A 21,944-nucleotide genomic window follows, 5' to 3' on the forward strand; every position below is an offset into this window, starting at 1 on the left:
TCCACACATGTCGACACTCCTTTGGACACTTTTAAATTGTATTGCTAGGTGTGTCGGTTAATTTGGGTGTCTGGACACATATTTGTGTAATAATCAATAATTTTATGTGTACGTTCGTGTCACAATTTCTATATTTTTAGATGTTGCCATGGAAGACAACTCATATCCATGTTGAAACTCGACTCACGAATCCATATCGACAAACTATGATTTTATATACTTTCTATTTTAGACGTGTCAATGTTTCAAAATTTTGGTGGTTTTCCGTGTCCGACACTCTGTGCCAGTGTCGACACGTGACAGTCTTGTCCGTGTCCACAAATCATAGGAGGAAACAGGTTACTGTGCCTGGCAATGAAAAGGTCCTCAACATATTGGCACAAACTCCTCATTGGAAACCAACAAAATGCCAGAAGAGCTAGCCTCATTCATTCATCCTTCCATCCCAAGTGTTTTACATCGAATCCCACAGTAAAATAGATATATAAAAGCCTTTTCAACTTCCATAGTCCAAACAATGTGCATCGAAGCCTTAACCAACATATGGTACGCAGCCTAAGGCTGCCCGCTCTGCACCATTTCTCTGGCAGCTTCAAACACTCGAAACAACCACAATCACAAGAATCAGATATTCATATTTGAGAATCTTTAATAGCCTCTAGATAGGCCAACATTTTTATGCTGGGAAGGCACAGAAAGTTCTAGGTCTATTCTAATTGACATTAGTAGAAAAAAAGATGTTAAATAGCATGCCTATGCCAAGATTCACACACACACACACACACACACACACACACACACACACAACATGACGATAGGGTCTTTATATTGAAGAAAATCCCAAACCCCAACAATAAAGTAAAGCTTAATAACACAATTATAAAAAGAAATAAGCATGTAGGCAGTTTTACCCAAGCAAGTGATTCACTTTCTCACAAGATACGCAATAAAAGCACCAATCCAATCTTGTATATTGTCCATTTTCAGCAATGCCAGCTCTTTCATGCTTAATAGCACACTCAATACGGCAAGATATGCCACATGAATTGCCCTGATTAGGAGGGTTGGAGTTGCAAACCATCCAAAGACTGGGATCCTTGTTATCATCATATTTGTAGCATATACAGCACGAGCATCTCTCGCAAAACTCATCTTGTTTTCGTACAATTGCCCTACAAGCTAAGTTTTTGCAGTGCATTAAATTGCCATTGTCAACTGGAAAATGGTTGGTTACAATGGCCACTCGTGATGGGTGATCCATCTTCCTATGTCTTTGGGAGGAGATTTGGGTGTTTCCTGGGGAAGGGTGTCACCTGAAGTGTTTGTTGTCAATGTTTTTTTAGATTTCTTCTCAGATACAATTTTTAAAAGATGCTCTATCATTTTAGACTTTGTTAAGCCAGCTTCCTCTCTTTTCCCATCTCTGCACAGACGATCTACAAAAGCTCCCGCCGACTCCATGACTGTACCATTTCAGGGGCTCCCTGTGACCGTTTTCGTACTTCATACAGAAGTTCTCTCTTTCCCTCCATCATTTGGATGGATCAAGCACAAATGCTGGAGTAACAGAATCCTACATTAGTTGATGAGCAAGGAATAGATAGCAAGATAAAGACTTCAGGCTCAAGATATTAGCCTGACATAAAAGTTATACAAGGACAGCTTCAACAAGAAGTCAAACAGAACCAGAGCACAGTATTCAAGTTATTAAGCAAGTTGGGGATGACAAAAAGAAAGGTGAAAACATGCAAACGCTCATATATTTCACTAAAAATGTGACCCAATCATCAATCCTATATTTACTGTTATGATTTAGCTGACACTTTGAATTTTTTTCTGACACATGTGTTGTGTTGTGTCCGACACGACACGCGTGTCCACACGTGTCAACACTCCTTTGGTCACTTTTAAATGTACTCTTCTTTACCATGTCAATTGTGGCATTATGTTTTATTATTGAATATAGAGTTTATCTCTTTTATTATTAACTCTTCTTTTATTATAACCTGGTTTCTTATCCAATCTCATGAGGTAAGTTATTTATGATCTAATGTGATTCACAAAGGCCCTGTTTGGATTGCAAGAAATACTTCTGGTGAAAACAAAGTTTATTTTCCAAACTTTTCGAAAAAACTTCCTTTAATCTAAACAGTGCCAAAAGATTTACATCATTATCATGAGAATCAGAGGACAGGATAAAGAAAAACAGTTAAAGAAATGAATACCAACAACCCTAGATCTATCAGTCAGAATAAAAGAACACAATACGGAAGAATATAACTCCTCACCTTCTCAAGACGACTCCATCTCTCTTTTTCTTCTTCTTCATCGCTTTTTCTCTCTCAGCCCTAACGTGGAAAACAAGAGAAGAGAAGGTGTCATTTTATATAAAATCATAAGGGTAGTGATATCTCCACCCTTCTCTTCATTTTGACAGGGTGGAGATATCAATTTGAGGCTTTTGCAAAACAATTCTGGTAATTTGCTTTGTTTGGAAAAAAAGAACCTTCTAGATTCAAGATAACGGCCGGAGATATGACGTTGGAATTACCTTGTACTTGGACAGACAATTTGACAAATTTGGTAACGTGAAGAGACCAAAAAAAAAAAAAAAACTTCTATTTTGTGAGATATGATTGGGTGTAAGCCTTATAGTCCCTTATTTTTCAAAAAGTATTGTAAGGACCACACCATAGGATGATCCAAACCGTCAATGTTATGGAACATAACGAAAATAGGTTGTTCCCCAAAAAATCATTTCCATATGATGATCCTAGCCCTCAGATCTATAGAGGTTCCCATAACTAGCAGTTCCTCTATAGATCGGAGGGCTGGGATCATCCTATGGAAAATGATTTTTTGGGTACAACCGACTTACGTTGTGGCCCATCACCTACTAGACGGTTTGGATCATCCTATAGTGTGGTCAGTATAGTACTTTTTGAAAAATAAGGGACTATAAGGGCTTACACCGTATAAAATCTATTGTTTTAGTCCCAAAACGATGGACTAACCTGATTTGCAAAATTCAACCAACTTGATTACTCTATTTGCAAATCGTCAAAGCAGAAGATTCTTTTTGCAAATAAAGGAAACGGAAGGGCCTACCTGGTGTGATGGAGTCCCCACTACGGTATGGGTGGAGATATAACTTTTAGGAAAAATAAAGTTGCACCCCCTCAATTTGGTGACACATTCAACGATGACCCTACAGTTTGAAAGTTATCAACTACACCCCCTAACTTTTCAATGTGTATAAGGTAGACCCCCCTCTGTTGACGGGCCGTCACTTTAACCTCAGGGAATTGCTCAAACTAACCTGGGTTAATATTTGAAGGACAAAAATACCCTTTTTTCGATTGCTACCCTCACGACGAGGTTTCCTGGTGAGGTTATCCTTCAGCTGTAAAAGTCCTAATTTTGAGGAATTTTATGAAGAAGACGACATGGGCATTATAGGCATTTCCTCGTTTTCGTCCATTCCGTCACGTTAAAAAAACCCATTGAAAAGTCAGGAGGTGTAGTTGATGACTTGGAACTATAGGGTCATCGTCGAATGTGTCAGAAAGTTGAGAGGGTGTAAATGTATTTTTCCCATAATTTTTCCTTATAATGAGAAGTATTGGACGGTAACGAATGTGCAGTAACTCACTCCCTTTTCATGGAAGTTGCAAACAGAAAAGGATTTTGCTAGCGAAGAATCCTAAAGGGCATATTTGGATGTAGGTAAAGTTTTTCATCGTATAAAACTTTCCTCAATCAATTCCAGAAAGTTAAAGGAGGTGAGCCAAACAGTAATTTAAAAGCCTAGAAAATTGAAGTGTGTGAACCAAACCTCAGAGTTCAAAATTCCAAAGAAAAATCCTTCTTGGAAAGTTTTACTTTCCAAGAAAGAACATTACCAAAACTTTCCAAGAAAGAACATTACCTACGTCCACACATGCCCTCAAAGTCGGTTTTGATGCCGGAAATGGATGCACGAAGACGAAACTTTAAAACACTCGGACGGATGAAAGAGCTTCGACAAGGAGAAGAGCGCGGTTGTTTCTAGTAATGCCGAATGATAGTAATGCGAACTATTTATCTTATTTTTAGCACTTATCTTCTTATTAGATATTACCTAGTTAGAAAATGAATATTATGTAGTATTCCTGCCATTAGCTACGACTCTCACGTATTTTGTAGGTAAGAAGGATATTTAGCTAGGATTCTTATTAACTAGAAAAGTTGCATTTCACCTCTTAGGATTAAATAAAGTTGTAATTTTCTATTTTGAAGAAAATGAGTAATCATCTATTTCTCTGATAAATTTAGGAGATTTCACTAAACTTTTGGATACTTTTACAAGGGATGAATGTGTGCTTATATAGAGCACTTACTTTATAAACATGGAATGGAATTAAGATATTTATAGAAGGAAATAATCCTAATCAAATCTACCAAATCAAATCTACTTTCCTAATCTCTCTTGCTTGCCTCTTCTAATCCACTTGCCTAATTTATCTAGTTGCCTTGTTTACCCAACTTACCTAATCTTCCTCCAAGATGATCCAACGGTGAGAACTTACCGAATCCAACCATTGGATCCCACATATTCTACCACGCCCCCTCAAACGTATATAGATTAAACATCGATATGTGTTTGATTACAAAACAATTTCCAAAAAGAATTGAATTCCCCAAATTTCTAACAATTTGATAAATAGTGTCAAAAGTTGACGACGAAGATCCCTTGATGATGGTGACGGGTGATAGGGAATGTCTTCTTATGTTTGCCAAAAAAGATAATGATTCCTGATTATTGCGGAGAATGTGTCGATCGCTGGATCCCACTACTACAAACCTCGCTCGTTGTTTCCATATTCTCTACAGTTTTTTGCATTATCCCCTAGATGTGGAAAATCTGAGTCTTTTCCATGCGTCGTATAAGGAATTAAAGTTCCTCGAAAATTGTGTTATCATCGAGAAACAACTTAGAATGGCATCATTTTGACGTTTTTGTCAAGATGGTGTAGTACGATGAAATTTTCTACACGCAAAATAGTTGTCAGCTAAATTTTTTATTGCAATATCAAAAATCTTAAAGTTATTTTTTTTGTATCTTTTAAGTTTTTTCGACATACACCAATCAAAACTAACCCCGACCAATTTTGAAAATCAGGTTAGATGGGTTGGATTAGGGTTGAGAGATTGAGAGGTTGGTTAGGTTACAATTGACCCTTTACAATCCGAGCCTCAGATTGGGTCTGGTTACGGTTGAGATCTACGTTGTGTTGGGCTAGGGTTGAGGTAATTGCTTTTTATTGTTGATGGTAAAAGTGAATTTTTAGTTGGTGATCTCTAGCTCAAAGGCGCCTTTTGGAAATCGCAATAGATGGGTTGCCTTTTATTGTTTATAGCGGCATTAATTATTAGAGCTCCAACTGTACTCAAAATTACAAAATTGAAATAAAAGAGTTATACGAGACATAAATGATATCTAGTTAATAATTAACTCTTAACTAATGTCATTATTTAGAAATACAATTAAGTTAAAATATTCTTGCAGATAAATATAGACTAATTCACAATGCACCCAAGGAGACCCTAATACTCTTAGCATTTATTTGCACTTGTATAAAGATTTTATTGTTGAGATAATGGAAAAATATAAACAAAGAAATCTATCAATCCCAAATATAGAGGAAAGAAATTTAGAGTCATACATCTTTTCCTTTGACCTAATCCATTCAGCATGTTAATCTTATCAATTCAAATTTACATGTAAGTAACGTGAAAGGGGAAAATGCAATGGCAGTTTCATCTCGAGGGCAAGTTTTGGGTGTCCACCTTTGGAGGATTAATGGCCTACCACCATAGTTGTGACTGGGGACTTCGAGAAAACGAGTGCAATCCTCAGAGTTGGAAAACTTGAATAGGAGGAAGCCTTTCTCCAAAGTAAACATCTGGTGGTCTACTTTGAGGTTCCATCTACGAGAGAGGTTTTCTTTCAGAGTGATGAAATAGGGTCATCTACCCAAAAAGTATCCCACAAGGCAATTTGACCATTTGTGCTTGGCTTCTTGCACTTCTTCATCTTTGATGAATAGTTCTAGATTTGTCTCCTCCCCTTCTCCCGGAGGGATGAAATTGAGATTTGTTGGAAATAGAACAACGGCACTCTTCCTACAACTTTATCTGATTTAGTGAGTATCAATATTATCTTCCTACACAAAATACTTTGGAGATTGTTGACACCTAACTCTGGGGTGTTAATGCATCCAAATCCAATTAATTTAAAAGATTGGAACGTTGATGGATAGGATATGGGCACAAACGTTAGATTCAAATGTGTCCATGGATTCATATCTTTATGTCCAAAATTATTTTGAATTGGAAACAGACAGATCAACACAAAATCCAATGAATGTGTGTAACCGGAAACCCATCATTAGGGATTCCAATCACGTAAAATTTCTAATGTGATATAGGATGACTCAGACCATCGATATTATGAACATATCGTGGATAGGTGATGCAATAAAAATTAAGATTATACACCCTCTAATGACGGGAATAATATCATATTTTACTTCATTCTTGAGTTTGTAGAAGAAATCTTCCATCCGGACACATTTAGATTATACACATAGAGGAAGTGAAATGGCAAACTCTTATTGCCTAGAGTCGGTACATTGGTCTTTTGGGAGAATCAATCCTAGATCTTGATCATAACTATGGGATTACGAAATAGGGTAAGGGGATGATGTTACGATCCAAGAGGGAAGACCTTAACATCACCTCTCCACTAATCAGGAGAGAATTGAGTGAGGTCTGGAAAATATAGTGTTTTTTAAGGTGTACTTATATCGAGGTTGGGGTGTCTTTTGGGTTTTGAGAAAAATTTTGGAATTGAATTGAGCCGTATTTTATTTGTGGAGGCCTTCCATTGGGATAATCCGAATGTCAGAGTCTATTGCAAAGGGCGAATTACTTGCACAGTAATTTAGAACTAATTTGAGAGAGTTGGGTCTTCTTGATCGTTCGTGCATGCTTGAGTCCTTGATGGTCATTGATTTTTCTTTGATTAGCAATTTCTTTATCTCTGTGTGGGATTTAACTCTTTAGACATTCTTTACGTTGCAGCTTATGATCAAGGACTCGTCTATCTTGAATTTTGAAGATCATTATGTATTCGTTGGATGCTTCTTATTTCCCCCTCTTCTAAATTGTCTTGGCATCTATCTAAAATTCCAATTGGATAGTTTAATATTTGAGAGAGAGAAGAGAGACGGGTATTTAATTTGCGTAGAGAGGGTGGGTTATTTAATTTCGGTATTTTAAGAATAATAAAAATTGGGCAGTGATAAATTCACCCCCTGAAATAGAATTGTTAGGATATATTTATCAGATGGAGGAGCAAGCATAACTCCAAGAGCCATTAAAACTTAACCATTTCCGTTCAAGGGGTTGAATTCATCCTTTAAGGAGTTGAATTCACCACTGCTCTAAAAATTTAGAGTTAGTCGAACAAAAAAAACTTCACATAAAGTAGGCTATTGAAGGATAGAGATCTTGATATTTTGTGTTTAGGGAGGGAACGAAGTGTAATTTATATTCATTACAAGGGGACTTGTACAAAAATCCGCTTTATTAAATGAGCGGGCACAATGGATCCAAAAGATCCGAATGGTAGCGGAGAGGATTTGGGCACAACAGCCGGATCCAACTGTGCCCATTAGATCCCCATATCGAAGGTCTGAAATTATTTTGGATTGATATTTTTGTTCATTTTTGTGTATTCATGAGTGGTATTTTCTTAACATTTTAAAATCCTACTCAAAGCCATAAACAACATTTCATTTAGCCCCATATCGAAGGTCTGAAATTATTTTGGAGTGATATTTTTGTTCATTTTTGTCTATTCATGAGTGGTATTTTCATAACATTTTAAAATCCTACTCAAAACCATAAACAACATTTCATTTTGCCGGTTTTCGTTTTCATGACGATTCTCTCTCTAGTCTCTTCCCTCTTCCCTTCTTAAACCCTTAAACCCTAATTGTGTTCAATATAAATATGACCTAGGTATTAGTGAAAAAAATCCTACACTCCTAGTTATGTAAGAGAGAGAAATATCCTTCATTTCGAATGCCTTTCCATTTATTGGATTAATCATCGAAATGAGGTAAATGTCTGCTGCGGACGGAAATCACCAAGAATAGCTTTGTTCGTTGGCGTGGAAAAGTTTCTTTTTAAAAAAAAATTGTATTTTCGTCATTTTTTTTGAGGTATTTTTTTAGGGCATCAAATCTTGTTCTTTTGGCCTAATTTTGGTGTTTTTAGGGAGGTTTTTCGATTACCTATCTAAGGAGACCAAGATTATGCGATTTGGACTTGATTTGGCTAAGTTATAGGCAGTTTTAGGATATGGTAAGTGTCTATTATGGGATTACTATTTTAGGTAAGTTTTAGTCAAGTTTTAGGTGTTATTTATGTTATTTTAGATGGACGGCTACGATTAGTTGCTTAAGCCTTAAGTTAGATTTTAGGATTTCTTTTATTATAAATAGATGTTATGAAAGGGGCGGATATATCAAGACTAATTCAATTTGTTTTGCTCCGTAGCAGCGATATTCATGGGCCGGTACGTCTTATACAAATAATATTCACAACTAGAAGGTTTTGGACAGTAAAAATAGGTTCAAAAGAAATGGAACCCTAGGAAAATTACTATAATACAGTGAATATTAATAGGTATGACAAGTGGAGCTTCCTCTCTGTTTGGACCATTGCTTTCTCAAAATCCAAAACAAGCCTTATATAATATTTGGTCAAACATAATTTAAATCTTTGGAAGCGTAAAAAAACGATTGCAATCCTAGTTAGTTTGAACGCCTTATATAATACACTGAACATTGATGGCTATGACAAGTGGAGCTTCCTCTCTGTTTGGACCATTTAAATGTTTGAAAGCCTGAAAATAAGGCATTCCACTGCTTACTTTTGCATAAGAGAACAGACACATAGGCTCACTATTCACAAGCTTTTGTCCTATTCATTTAATTAATCTGAGGTGGCTGTTGTCTCATGCAAAAGTCAGCTGACGGTGTTTCTTCATGAAATCTAGGAGAATCTCTGCACCCATTGCACAGGGCCCCTCATTTGGACGGCAGCTAAGTCAAGTAAAGCCCGTCCGGCCCACTTAAAATTATCTAATGTGAAGGGGCCCACGTAAATCTTAACAGTCGATTTTTGTATGTGTTTTACGAAATGAAAAATGATCATCGACCCATATTCAGCCAGTAGAAGTACAGTGCAGAGAGAAAATCAAAATGTACCCCCCTCTCTCTCTCTCCCCCCTATAAATAGAAGGGTTTGAAGATGAATCTATTGCTTTTTAAGAGTTACAGGGATTCTTTTCACTTGCCATGGATCTTCCCAATAAAATGAGTTGTGGGTTATTGAGTTCAACATTTCTCTTCCATGTCACCCTCCATTCTCTGCTTTTCTTATCAGTACAATCTGGCACCACAGGAAACGAAACCGATCGACTAGCTTTGCTCGCCTTCAAATATGTAATAACTGATCCTAAGGGCGCCTTGACTTCATGGAACAATTCTCTCCATTTCTGCCAATGGCAGGGAGTCACATGCAGTCGTCGCCATCCGCAAAGGGTCATTGCCTTGAACCTCGCCGATCAAGGCTTAGTTGGACCCATGACTCCCCACATAACAAATCTCACCTTCCTCAATGAAATTGACCTCACAAACAATCAATTCTATGGTCAAATCTCCCCACACATGAGTCGTCTATCCCATTTGCGTTATCTCAGTCTAAGCCTTAATTCATATCAAGGTGAAATACCGGCCAATATAACAGCCCATTGCCCAAAACTCACAGCCATGAATTTAAGTTGCAATAATTTTGTTGGCGGAGTTCCCAACAAGTTCCACTCACTCTCTCGGCTCGCTTTCTTAAACCTTATACATAATAACCTCACAGGAAAAATCCCACCTACGCTTGGGAACCTTTCGTCACTTATCCAGTTAGAGCTAACATCGAATAGTTTGGAAGGAAGCATCCCGTATGAGCTCGGACGACTAGCAGCCTTAGAATCTCTTGAACTCGGAGCGATTAATTTGTCTGGTATGATTCCTCCCTCGCTTTACAATCTCTCATCTCTAGTTATATTCATTGTGGCGGATAACCATTTGCATGGAAGCCTTCCGCCCGACCTGGGCCTCTCTCTTCCTAATTTACAAGCGCTTCTCATGGATCTAAACCTATTCACAGGAGCCATTCCACTTTCATTATCTAATGCGTCACGACTTTCATATCTTGATTTTGGTACCAATAGCTTTAGTGGATTATTGCCTACGAATTTGGGAAGCCTTCAAGATCTCTATTTTCTTAGCTTCGGACATAATCAGCTAGGAAGCAGAGGCAAATCCAACGACATGATTTTTCTCACTTCCTTAACCAATTGTACTAGTTTACGAGTACTACAACTGGCAGTCAATTACTTAATGCTCTGTTTGGTTGCCGGGTTTTTTTTGTTCCCGGGAGTTATGTGGGAGAAAAAAATACCCTAGGAGATAGGTGGGAAAAAAAAAGTCCTGGAAGTATCCTGGTAAAATAAAAATCCCATGTTTGGTTATGTGGGAGAAAAAAATACCCTGGGAGATATGGTGGGAAAAAAAAAAAACCTTTGTTTGGTTGCTTGAACTATTGGGTAGAAAAAAATTCTTCTCAAGCTTATTTTTGGTTCCTGAGTTTATTTTTGTTCCTGGGGTTATCTTGGGATGGGATGAAAAGGCAATAATTACAAAAGTGGGATTAAAAAATTCACCCCACAAGTAATCATTACAAGAGTGGGATTAAAAAAAACCTGGTGCTAAAAGGCAACCAAACATGGGATGGGACCAAAATTTAACTTACTCTCCCACAAAACACCCAGGAACAAAAAAAACCCGGCAACCAAACAGAGCATAAGTGGTGCACTGCCCAACTCTATAGCTAATCTCTCAACTCAACTGACATACCTGACATTAGGAAGCAATCAGATATTTGGGAGCATCCCTTCAGGTATTGAAAATCTCTCAGGATTAACGGCAGTGGGCATGGAGATGAATTTTCTCACAGGTACTATTCCTGTTGTACTTGGAAAGCTTAACAAGCTGCAAGTATTGACCTTGTACACAAATGGACTGTTCGGCCAAATTCCATCTTCCCTTGGCAACATAACTCATTTGTTAAGACTCGATTTATCTGAAAATAAATTACAAGGAAGCATTCCATCAAGTCTTGGAAATTGTGGATATTTGAATAAATTAACCCTTCGTCAAAATAAGCTTAGTGGTATCATACCCACACAAATTCTTAAGCTTTCCTCTCTATCGATATACCTTGACTTATCCCATAATTCTTTCACAGGGTCCCTTGCATCAGAAGTTGGAAGCTTGACACAACTTGGGGGATTGAATATCTCATACAATAATTTATCAGGAGAAATTCCCAGCACGTTAGGCAACTGTCTTAGTTTGGAATACCTTTATATGGATCATAACCTCTTTCAAGGAACCATTCCTTTATCATTGATCAATTTAAAAGGTATTCAACAGCTACATCTTTCGCACAATAACTTGTCTGGAAAGATTCCAGAATCCATGGAAAACTTTCTCTTTCTCGAGTATCTAAATTTGTCATTTAATGATCTTGTGGGTGAAGTACCGAAAGAAGGGATTTTTAGAAATACGAGTGGGATTTCAGTTCAAGGAAACAACAAGCTTTGTGGGGGTATCCTAGAACTACAGTTGCCAGCATGCCCTGCCCAAGTTTATCAGAAACGTGGAATATCTCATTCTCTAAAAGTAATAATTTCAATAGTCGGTTTGGTTTTATTCTTTACTATATCATCTTGTTTCTTTGCTACCTTCTATCGGATAAGACACTCGAGAAAGAATCCTTCTGTTACGTCATCTTTAGATGATCGATGTTTAAAGCTTTCTTATGCGGAGCTCCTTAGAGCAACCAATGGGTTCTCTTTGGAAAATTTGGTTGGTGCTGGAAGTTATGGTGCCGTTTATAAAGGATTTGTAGACCACAATGAAATGGTTGTTGCAGTGAAGGTTCTCCACCTTCAACAACACGGAGCTACGAAGAGCTTCAACGCCGAATGTGAAGCCTTAAGAAACATTCGGCATCGGAATATCATTAAGATCTTAACTTCTTGCTCAAGTATTGATTACCAAGGCAATGATTTCAAAGCTTTGGTTTTTGAGTACATGCCTAATGGGAGTTTAGAGAAGTGGTTGCATCAAAGTAGAGATGGGCAACATCCACTGTTGAACTTGACCCTTATACAAAGGCTAAACGTAGCCATTGATGTGGCCTCTGCATTGGATTATCTTCATCACCGTGGACAAATACCACTTGTTCATTGTGATTTAAAGCCGAGCAATGTTCTCCTTGATGATGACATGGGTGCCCATGTAGGTGATTTTGGGTTAGCACAGTTTATTTTTGAAGCCACTGCTAATCGTCCTAACAAAAAAAGTAGCTCGATGATGATGAAGGGATCTATTGGATATGTTGCTCCAGGTAAATGGCTTTCTCAAAAAAATTTATTCTTTTTTATTGTCTTATAAAAATTCTGAATTTTTCGTTAATTAACTTAATTATGCGATGAAGCTTTAATTTGCAACATCTCATATTTTCATTATAACAAGATCAAAGCTTTGATTTTTATATTCATGTTTAAATGGAAAGAGTATGGTATGGGTGGAAAGGCATCTACACATGGAGACGTGTACAGTTATGGAATCTTGTTGCTAGAGATGTTCACAGGAAAAAGTCCTACCGATAGCATGTTTACGGATGGCCTAAGTCTCTATCAGTTCGTTAAGATGGCTCTACCAGATCGAGTAATGGAGATCACTGACCCACAATTGCTCTCAGAAGAAGTCCCAGTTGTCAACAATACTAACAATGAAAATCATAGCAATATGAGACCTAGAATGCATGAATGTATGGTCTCAATGTACAGAATTGGTGTCTCTTGTTGTGCAAAATCGCCAAGATATCGAATGCAGATGGATGATGTCGTCAGACAATTGCATGTGATCATAGACTTATATCTCGGACGTGGCATCTATCGAGATATGCAAACTGGGATGCCAGATTTACATGAGGGTTCATCTTATCTTAGTAATGACTAAGGTGTTTATCGAAGTTGATTGGTTCGAGGAAAAGAATCATTCCAAACATTTTCTCATACCCTCATCTTGAGATATGCAACTTCCACGATGAAGATGGTTGTGTCCCGCCTTAATGTTGATTTTCACGGTTTCTAATTTCTCTAGGTTGTTTCCCCTACATTGAACTTTTTATTTCCTTTCTTTAACAATGTTATGTTTGTTCATCCAAAAGAGAAAAAAAAGAATTAAAAAGTGGTGGGTGGCTAAAAATTTGATGCCAAGATTCTGCGCACATAATAATAATCATCACTTAAATTATTGGCATGGAACCATATGATGTATATGCATATTATGTAATGAAAATGCTTTCTAGTAAAATTGTTTAGGTTATATAGTTCTTTGAAGCAGAAGATTAAATTACCCACCCACCTTTGTAATATAATTGCTCGTGGGGACTGGTAAACCATGAGTACTTTGGTGGCTGATTACTTTACATTATTAACAATATTAGTGGATGGATTGGAAGAACCCAAAAATGGATAGGTCCCACCAAGAATTTTATCACATGATCTCACCTACTAGTAAATGTTAATTTTTCAATGCCCTCCAAATGGACAGTTTAAATTAAAAAAAACAGTGAAGATAAAAGTAATAGTATACATTCAGTGGCGTAATTCTTTTTAAATGAAATAAATATAATTAAATGGCTTTCTCAAACAAATTTAATCCATAACTAAGTAAGACTCTTTGACAGGCAAGTCTGCTCCTTGTACATTTAGACCATGATAAACATAAGTTGTCTTGATCCCTCAAAAGATCATGATGAACATATGCATGCTCATATCTCCAAATGGAATTGTCTGAGATGAATCAGATAATCTGATTGATTCAATGAGAACTTATCCTGATAGTGTAATTTAGTAAGATGATTCATATAATCTGATTTGATGAGAACTTATTCTGACTAGGACTGTCAATCGGGATGGGCAAGCTCGAAACCCGCCCGTTCGGCCCACTAAAAGCCCGCCCATAATTAAAATGAGCACAAGCCAAACCAAGCTTGGTCAAAAGTTGAAGCCCGAACTCTAATTTGGGCTGAGCTTGATCAGGGGTCGTCCGGCCCGTTATAGGCCCGGGCCCGATAATATATTTACCATATAATTTTTCAAGACTTTTTATGCCCTTAAAAATCAGTAGATATTAATTAAATAGGATACTTAAACATTAATATCCTATAGGCTATAGTTCGACATTAAATAGGTTTTTTTTCTTTCTTTATTTTGCCCCTCTTCAGCCCACTTAATATGATGATCCAAACAGTTGAAGTATACAAATTGGGCCCCTCTTTAGCCCACTCCATATGAACGGTTTGGATCATCATATCCTATAGGCTATAGTTCGACCTCAGATTTATTAAATGAATAAGACAAAATCTGGCAAAAAATCAATCGGTGTGGCTTTTCTCACATGCCAAAGCCAACAAGTTTAATGACTTTCTATGAAATTGGCTTTTTAATGCTTGCCTTAGTCTTTTCTCGTGCAGAAAATAAGAGGTGATGGGCAAATCCGAACTCGGCCCGAAGCCTGTTTTGGAGTTTGGGCTAAGTTTGGGCAAGCAAATTTTCTAATTTAGTCAGGCCCGAAGCCCGTTGTATAGACATGGGCTGAGCTTGAGCACCTCAGGCCCGCCCAAGCTCGGCCCGATTGACAGTCCTAATTCTGACTAGTGTAATTTAGTAACACCCAGTTCGTGAATATATTAACATATCTAGAATTACATCTTGACGTGTATGTCATATAACATGTATCGTAGAGTTATACCTACTGGTATATGTTTATTCTTATTATCATGAGAGAAGCTCATTGTGTAGGTGAACTTTGTACACAGTAAACCACCACCTTAGAAAGTTAAAATATGGTGATCTCTGCCATAGCTTAACTAGCTATCATAGAAAGTAGCTAGATTCATAGCTGGAAAAACTTCTATGATATTATGTTATGACCTGTCTACATCGAATTTCTAGTCAGAGGTCTTGATTGTGATCGGATAGTCACGGTGCTTACTATGCTGCCTATCCAATAGCAATGTCAAGAATTTAATCGAAGATTCGCAAATTATTTTGTAAATATATTTAATCATAAACATGAATATTTTCATGAGAATTTTGGGCGTTTTGTTCATTTAGGCACTATTTTGAGAAGCTAAATGATTTAGGCACGAACTCAACTTGTCACATGTGCTTTAGCCAGCTGTTCAATGCAGTTTAAAGCTTTTTGGGAATTGTAACAACAGGTTAAGCATATAGAGCAAGGTGAGTTCATGCATATTATCAAAATATGGTTGTGCTGATATCATTCCGTTTGATAAGTGACTTTGAGTACAGAACTGCTGGACTCAAAATTAGATGCCGCTATGGGGTAAATTTTCTAGTCATTTTATCCTCTGATTGAGTTTGATGTGATGGAATGACAATTTTTCCCCAAAACTAGCTTTTGCATGAGATGAGACACATAGCCCATGTAAAGAAAAGTTATTCAATTTTCATGTAAGCGATTCCATAAATGTATGGCTGAAAACAAATGAAATGGCAATTTTATCCCTACAAGAACTAGAATGCTTTACCTGCGGCCCGTCTATTATACCGGGCGGCATCTCCATGTCGCTGAGGATGAGATCAAAGACCATGCCAACGGCACAAAGATTGATGGTCACCTTCTCCACCAACTCGATTTCCACACAAAGGCTGGTTTAAGAGCATGTTCTCAATCTTTCGTTTAACCCTATTTTCATCCACGATGAGGGCGCAGTTAACTTGTTCTTCAGCTCAAACCCTGTCTCGAGGAGGAAGCACCAAGATCTGATACCAAAAATCGTGTGTTTGGTATGAGCAAAGTACAGGTTGGTTCTGCTGGATAGTCAGTAGTATCAGCTTTTTGATGCCATACGGTGTAACCTGCAACCTCTTCTGATATTGCATTTTCTGAGCCCAAAACCACAATAACAGAAATCGAAGATGCATCTTCGAAGCTGATAATGGTGGGAGACATCAAACTGGCATCTGCAAATGTTAAGCACTCAAAATGACTTCTTGATACTGTCCATGTTTGCCTTACGAGCAAGCAAAATATACTATCATGTTATAGGGATTTCCAAGCAATCCATACCCTGCATCTTAGAATCAGGGAACACTTTCAAAACACAGAAAGTATAGAGTCTAGCGGCTCCAATGCAAAAGCACATAGCTTCTGAACCTCTGCACCAGATGAGTGCCTGTTGACAATGCCACGTGCCATCTAAAGACCCAACTTCTGCCTCAAGCTTCTTTGCTGCTTTATCCACAATCTCTTGTAGCTTTTGGTATTTCTTGGTTCCACTGAGAAGTATGCGGCTTAGAGAGAGCCGATAACACAGTACATCAACTCGTCTAGCATCCTTCGCTATTATTAGCTGTTGCCTCCAGCATCGCATCTGCATCAAACGAGAAAGGGTTTGACTTGAAAGCAGAGTTTTGGTCAGCCATTCAACCATTGTTTGTAAACTCGCACTAGGACAATAACTTACCCAATATAAACGGAGTCAACTAGGACGAATTAATCATTAACTCAGACGAAGAGGGGAAGGGTGTTTAAACAGTGATCTACACCTTGTATTACAGTTACAAAATGAAAAAGAGCAGGATAAGGTAGGGACATCATTTTCTGTCCGAGAATTTTCAATCGACTAAAAGTTGAGATTTTGATGCTTCAAGTAGTAACAATCCAAAGTTAGGAGCCAGAAATGCAATTAAGTAGGTTCAAAGGTAGCTTACAAAGTCTAATAAACGCCAAAGAAAAAAGTTTGAAGAATAACATCACCAGTAGGTTTTGTTTAAATTTTGCTTACAATATAGAGCAAGGCCTCCCAGCCCTTTAACAGTGAACAAGACTGATGCCTTGTAACATATAAAATTTAGCCAAAAAGCAATACATTATTCTCGTGCAATGGGAATCCTGTCGGGATTGTCATACAAGGAAAAAAAGAGCTGTTCATGGTTCAAAGTTGAAACAAGGTCTTGAGGAATTAAACAAAACCACAGAAACATAATAAAAGGTAACAAACACTATATCAAATCTTCTAGGCCAATAAAAGCAAACAATATCAACCATGTGACAGGTCTTTTTCAAGATTTAGGTGAAACATCATCACATGATTGCAGGAAGAATTGGTAAACATGCATGTTCCTCAGCTCTTTTGCCCTCGCATAAACAATAACTAAACATATCTTTTCCATGTGCAGGTATCCATTGATTCCATTCCTCGTAAGAAACCAACGTAACTGTTTCTTTATCCTGGTTAACCATAAAAGTACAGATAATCCTAAACTGAACGCTTTTTGCTTCTCACCCAACCTCAGGATGTTCCTTGGAAACATGTTAACAAGGATAAACAAAAATAATCATTCATAAAAACTGACAGTACGACCTAATGAAACTGTTAGTATAGTCGAGTGCCGATATTTTTTATTGCAATTGGTTAATAACAGGATGTAACGAAGAACGTCAAGTAAAACCAAGTGACTTTTTCAAGTAACTGATTGTGATATGTGTACTTGTAAGGAAAAAAATCCCTTTCCTCAAGATAGGAAACTGGCCAAATCCAAACTAACCAGGTTACACTGCACACTTAACAGATGCCTTAGCAGAAATAAACCTTTTATCTATGATTTGTGGACACAGACACAAGTCTCGCGTGTTGACACGGACACGAAGTGTCGAACACGGCACCCCCAAAATTTAGAAATGGGGACACGGCTAAAATAGAAAGTATATGAGATACCACAACAAATATTAGTCAAAGAAGAGCTTAAAAGAGTTTATAATAAAAGAATAGTTAATAATAAAAGAGGTAAATACAATATGCAATAATAAAACAGAATGTCACACTTGACTCAACACAAAAACATGTCCACACACCCACAATAACTTATACTAGTACAGTTAAAAGTGTCCAAAGGAGTGTTGACGCAGATGGACATGCGTGTCATGTCGGACATGGAAGGATACGTGTGTCAGCAATAAATTCAAAGTATCAACTAAATCATAGCCTTTTTTCAAAGGGTAAATGACAGATATACTAATCAAATCAAGGAAAATCTACAAAGGGGCCGAGGTGAACCCCAAGGCAAAATCAAAAGGAGAAGAACAAAAAAAAAAAAAGTGCCCGAAAAAAATCACTCCTTGAAGCATTAGAAGCTTGCCCTATGATACCCAAAATACAAACATGGATATGGACATGGCCGCAGGAATGGAGATATGACTCCATATTTTCCTAAATATATGACCCAAATACAGATATAGGTATTCTATACAATGACAGAGGATATAAGACACGTATAAATTAGATGGAATTAATAAAAAATTCAAAAAAACATTTATAATATACATACTCGAAATTATAACTACAAATATGTGACAGTAATAAGAGAAAACATGATAATTAAAAAAAAAAAGAGAGAGATGCGTCTGAAACATGAAATTTATTTTCACATACTCTAAACCACTCAGGAACAAAAAAGTTATAAATTATAAGATACAAATCACTATTTCTAATTACATAATAAACAAATATTTAATTTACTTAAGCTTTTGGAATGAAAACAAAATGGATATTTAACATGTTTCCTAGAAGTACTAGCACTCAATACATGTTAAACATGAGTATAGCTTCCCCATTTACAAGTGTAAGGGTAATAGAGTTTTCAAGTAGAAATTTTCTTCCGTTGCATTAATAATTATTAATAGGAGGAAAAGCTTGTAATAAGTATGAAATACCTAGAATCATTCAAAAAAAGGTATGAAATACCTAGAATTTTAATATGGAACTAATAAAGATGTCATGTAGATTACACATAGGCATCAAATATTACGTGTAGAAACAAATATTAGAAATTCAAAAGGTTGCATATCACATGTATTAAAGCATAAGAAAAATCCTTCTTGTATACAAGTAGTTATGAAGAAAAAAAACTGCAGAATTCCAAAACACCACATTGTCAAAATTTGCAACTTTAAGGCATAATGACACAATTTGAAAGTTAATAGATATAATATTGTATAATGATAGAATTTGTTAGACACCATTTACATAACATCTTTGTTTTATCTCTTCATAATTCAGTTATGTGAACAACTATGTGACAGAGCCGCCCAATCAGTAATAACCATCAACAGAAAGACATGTTTCCCCAGTTTTTTAACATCAATTTTCTCATTATGGAAAGCGTTGCCTTGGCAAATCCAAATTTCCAGATGATAAAATCAAATTCAATTCTCAGCGTGGTTCTTGAGGAACCCAATAGAGAGGAAAGTACCTATGATTTAGCCGGCACTTGGAATTTATAGTTGACACATGTGTCCTGCCGTGTCCGACACCACACGCATGTCCACATGTGTCGACACTCCTTTGGACACTTTTAAATTGTATTGCTAGGTGTGTCGGTTAATTTGGGTGTCTGGACACATATTTGTGTAATAATCAATAATTTTATGTGTACGTTCGTGTCACAATTTCTATATATTTTAGATGTTGCCATGGAAGACAACTCATATCCATGTCGAAACTCGACACACGAATCCATATCGACAAACTATGATTTTATATACTTTCTATTTTAGACGTGTCCCCGTTTCAAAATTTTGGTGGTTTTCCGTGTCCGACACTCTTGTCCATGTCCATAAATGATAGGAGGATACTGTGCCTGGCAATGAAAAGGTCCTCAACATATTGGCACAAACTCCTCGTTGGCAACCAAGAAAATGCCAGAAGAGCTAGCCTCCTTCATTCATCCTTCCATCCCAAGGGTTTTACATCGAGAAGGGGTTTACCGTAAAACGGACTCGTGTAGATAAATAAAAGCCTTTTCAACTTCCATAGTCCAAACAATGTGAATCGAAGCCTTAACCAACATATGGTACGCAGCCTAAGGCTGCCCGCTCTGCACCATTTCTCTGGCAGCTTCAAACACTCGAAACAACCACAATCACAAGAATCAGATATTCATATTTGAGAATCTTTAATAGCCTCTAAATAGGCCGACATTTTTATGCTGGGAAGGCACAAAACGTTCTAGGTCTATTCTAATTGACATTAGTAGAAAAAAAGAAGTTAAATAGCATACCGATGCCAAGATTCACACACACACACACAACACATGACGATAGGGTCTTTATATTGAAGAAAATCCCAAACCCCAACAATAAAGAAAAGCTTAATAACACAATTATAAAAAGAAATAAGCATGTAGGCAGTTTTACCCAAGCAAGTCATTCACTTTCTCGCAAGATACGCAATAAAAGCACCAATCCAATCTTGTATATTGTCCATTTTCAGCAATGCCAGCTCTTTCATGCTTAATAGCACACTCAATACGGCAAGATATGCCACATGAATTGCCCTGATTAAGACGGTCAGAGTTGCAAACCATCCAAAGACTGGGATCCTTGTTATCATCATATTTGTAGCATATACAGCAAGAGCATGAACTCATCTTGTTGCCATACAATTGCCCTACAAGCTAAGTTTTTGCAGTGCATTAAATTGCCATTGTCAACTGGAAAATGGTTGGTTACAATGCCACTCGTGATGGGTGATCCATCTTCCTATGTCTTTGGGAAGAGATTTGGGTGTTTCGTGGGGAAGGGTGTGACCCATAGTGTTTGTTGTCAATGTTTTTTTAGATTGCTTCTCAGATACAATTTTTAAAAGATGCTCTATCATTTTAGACTTTGTTAAGCCAGCTTCCTCTCTTTTCCCATCTCTACACAAAGGATCTACAAAAGCTCCCGGCGACTCCATGACTGTACCATTTTAGGGGCCCCCTGTGACCGTTTTCATACTTCATACAGAAGTTCTCTCTTTCCCTCCATCATTTGGATGGATCAAGCACAAATGCTGGAGTAACAGAATCCTACATTAGTTGATGAGCAAGGAATAGATAGCAAGATAAAGACTTAAGGCTCAAGATATTAGCCTGACATAAAAGTTATATAAGGACAGCTTCAACAGAACCAGAGCACAGTATTCAAGTTATTAAGCAAGTTGGGGATGACAAAAAGAAAGGTGAAAACATGCAAACGCTCATATCTTTCCCTAAAAATGTGACCCAATCATCAATCCTATATTTACTGTTATGATTTAGCTGACACTTTGAATTTATTGCTGACACACTTGTTGTGTTGTGTCCGACACGACACGCATGTCCACACGTGTCAACACTCCTTTGGACACTTTTAAATGTACTCTTCTTTACCGTGTCAGTTGTGGCATTATGTTTTATTATTGAATATAGAGTTTATCTCTTTTATTATTAACTCTTATTTTATTATTAACTCTTCTTTAACTAATATTTGTTGTTATATCCCCTCCCCTAAACCAAAAAAATGTAAACAAACTCTTATTCCAATACCATATTTATTGTATCATATTGGTCTCCTTTTCTCGTGTGTGTATATATATATATATATATATATACGAGAGAGAGAGAGAGAGAGATGGTTTGAATAATTAATTGGATTGATTCTCTGGTTTGATTGAACCTGCTTATCTGGAACGGTCTCGAGGACTTAAGTGTGCATATAGATCATCATATGTGTGTGACTTTTAGGCTATTGTCATCAATAGTAAAACCCAAATGGATCAATGATCCATATCATGTTGAAAAAACTGTGATGGGCTAACCAAAAGTGTATGATTACTGCGTGTAATTCCCACAATTATGGTTATTAGGA

General features: G+C 37.1%; 1 protein-coding gene and 2 pseudogenes across 1 annotated transcript; 1 reads left to right on the top strand and 2 right to left on the bottom strand.

Annotated features, from left to right (window-relative positions):
- Nucleotides 1-809: 809 nt before the first annotated feature.
- Nucleotides 810-1,780, bottom strand: LOC143864215 (VIN3-like protein 2; annotated as a pseudogene).
- A 7,638-nt stretch (nucleotides 1,781-9,418) lies between these two features.
- On the top strand, nucleotides 9,419-13,568 carry LOC143864233 (uncharacterized). Its single transcript, XM_077375133.1, has 4 exons — nucleotides 9,419-10,510; nucleotides 10,976-12,582; nucleotides 12,751-13,313; nucleotides 13,344-13,568. The coding sequence occupies exons 1-3, from the start codon at nucleotides 9,429-9,431 to the stop codon at nucleotides 13,197-13,199; spliced, it is 3,138 nt and encodes a 1,045-aa protein (XP_077231248.1). The 5' UTR covers nucleotides 9,419-9,428; the 3' UTR covers nucleotides 13,200-13,313; nucleotides 13,344-13,568.
- Nucleotides 13,569-15,830: 2,262 nt separating this feature from the next.
- Nucleotides 15,831-21,083, bottom strand: LOC143864242 (VIN3-like protein 2; annotated as a pseudogene).
- Between the last annotated feature and the right edge of the window lie 861 nt (nucleotides 21,084-21,944).

Source organism: Tasmannia lanceolata, unplaced genomic scaffold, assembly GCF_043159265.1.
Source record: "Tasmannia lanceolata isolate RefF3 unplaced genomic scaffold, GAP_Taslan_0.1 ptg000003l, whole genome shotgun sequence".
Taxonomy (NCBI): Eukaryota; Viridiplantae; Streptophyta; class Magnoliopsida; order Canellales; family Winteraceae; genus Tasmannia; species Tasmannia lanceolata.

What these genes read in the sequence shown, in the direction of transcription:
- LOC143864233 (XM_077375133.1), top strand. Translation starts at nt 9,429, where the DNA reads ATGAGTTGTGGGTTATTGAGTTCAACATTTCTCTTCCATGTCACCCTC. An exon ending in CTGGCAGTCAATTACTTAAT is followed by an intron (nt 10,511 to 10,975) that starts GCTCTGTTTGGT and finishes ACAGAGCATAAG; the next exon opens with TGGTGCACTGCCCAACTCTA. An exon ending in TATTGGATATGTTGCTCCAG is followed by an intron (nt 12,583 to 12,750) that starts GTAAATGGCTTT and finishes TTAAATGGAAAG; the next exon opens with AGTATGGTATGGGTGGAAAG.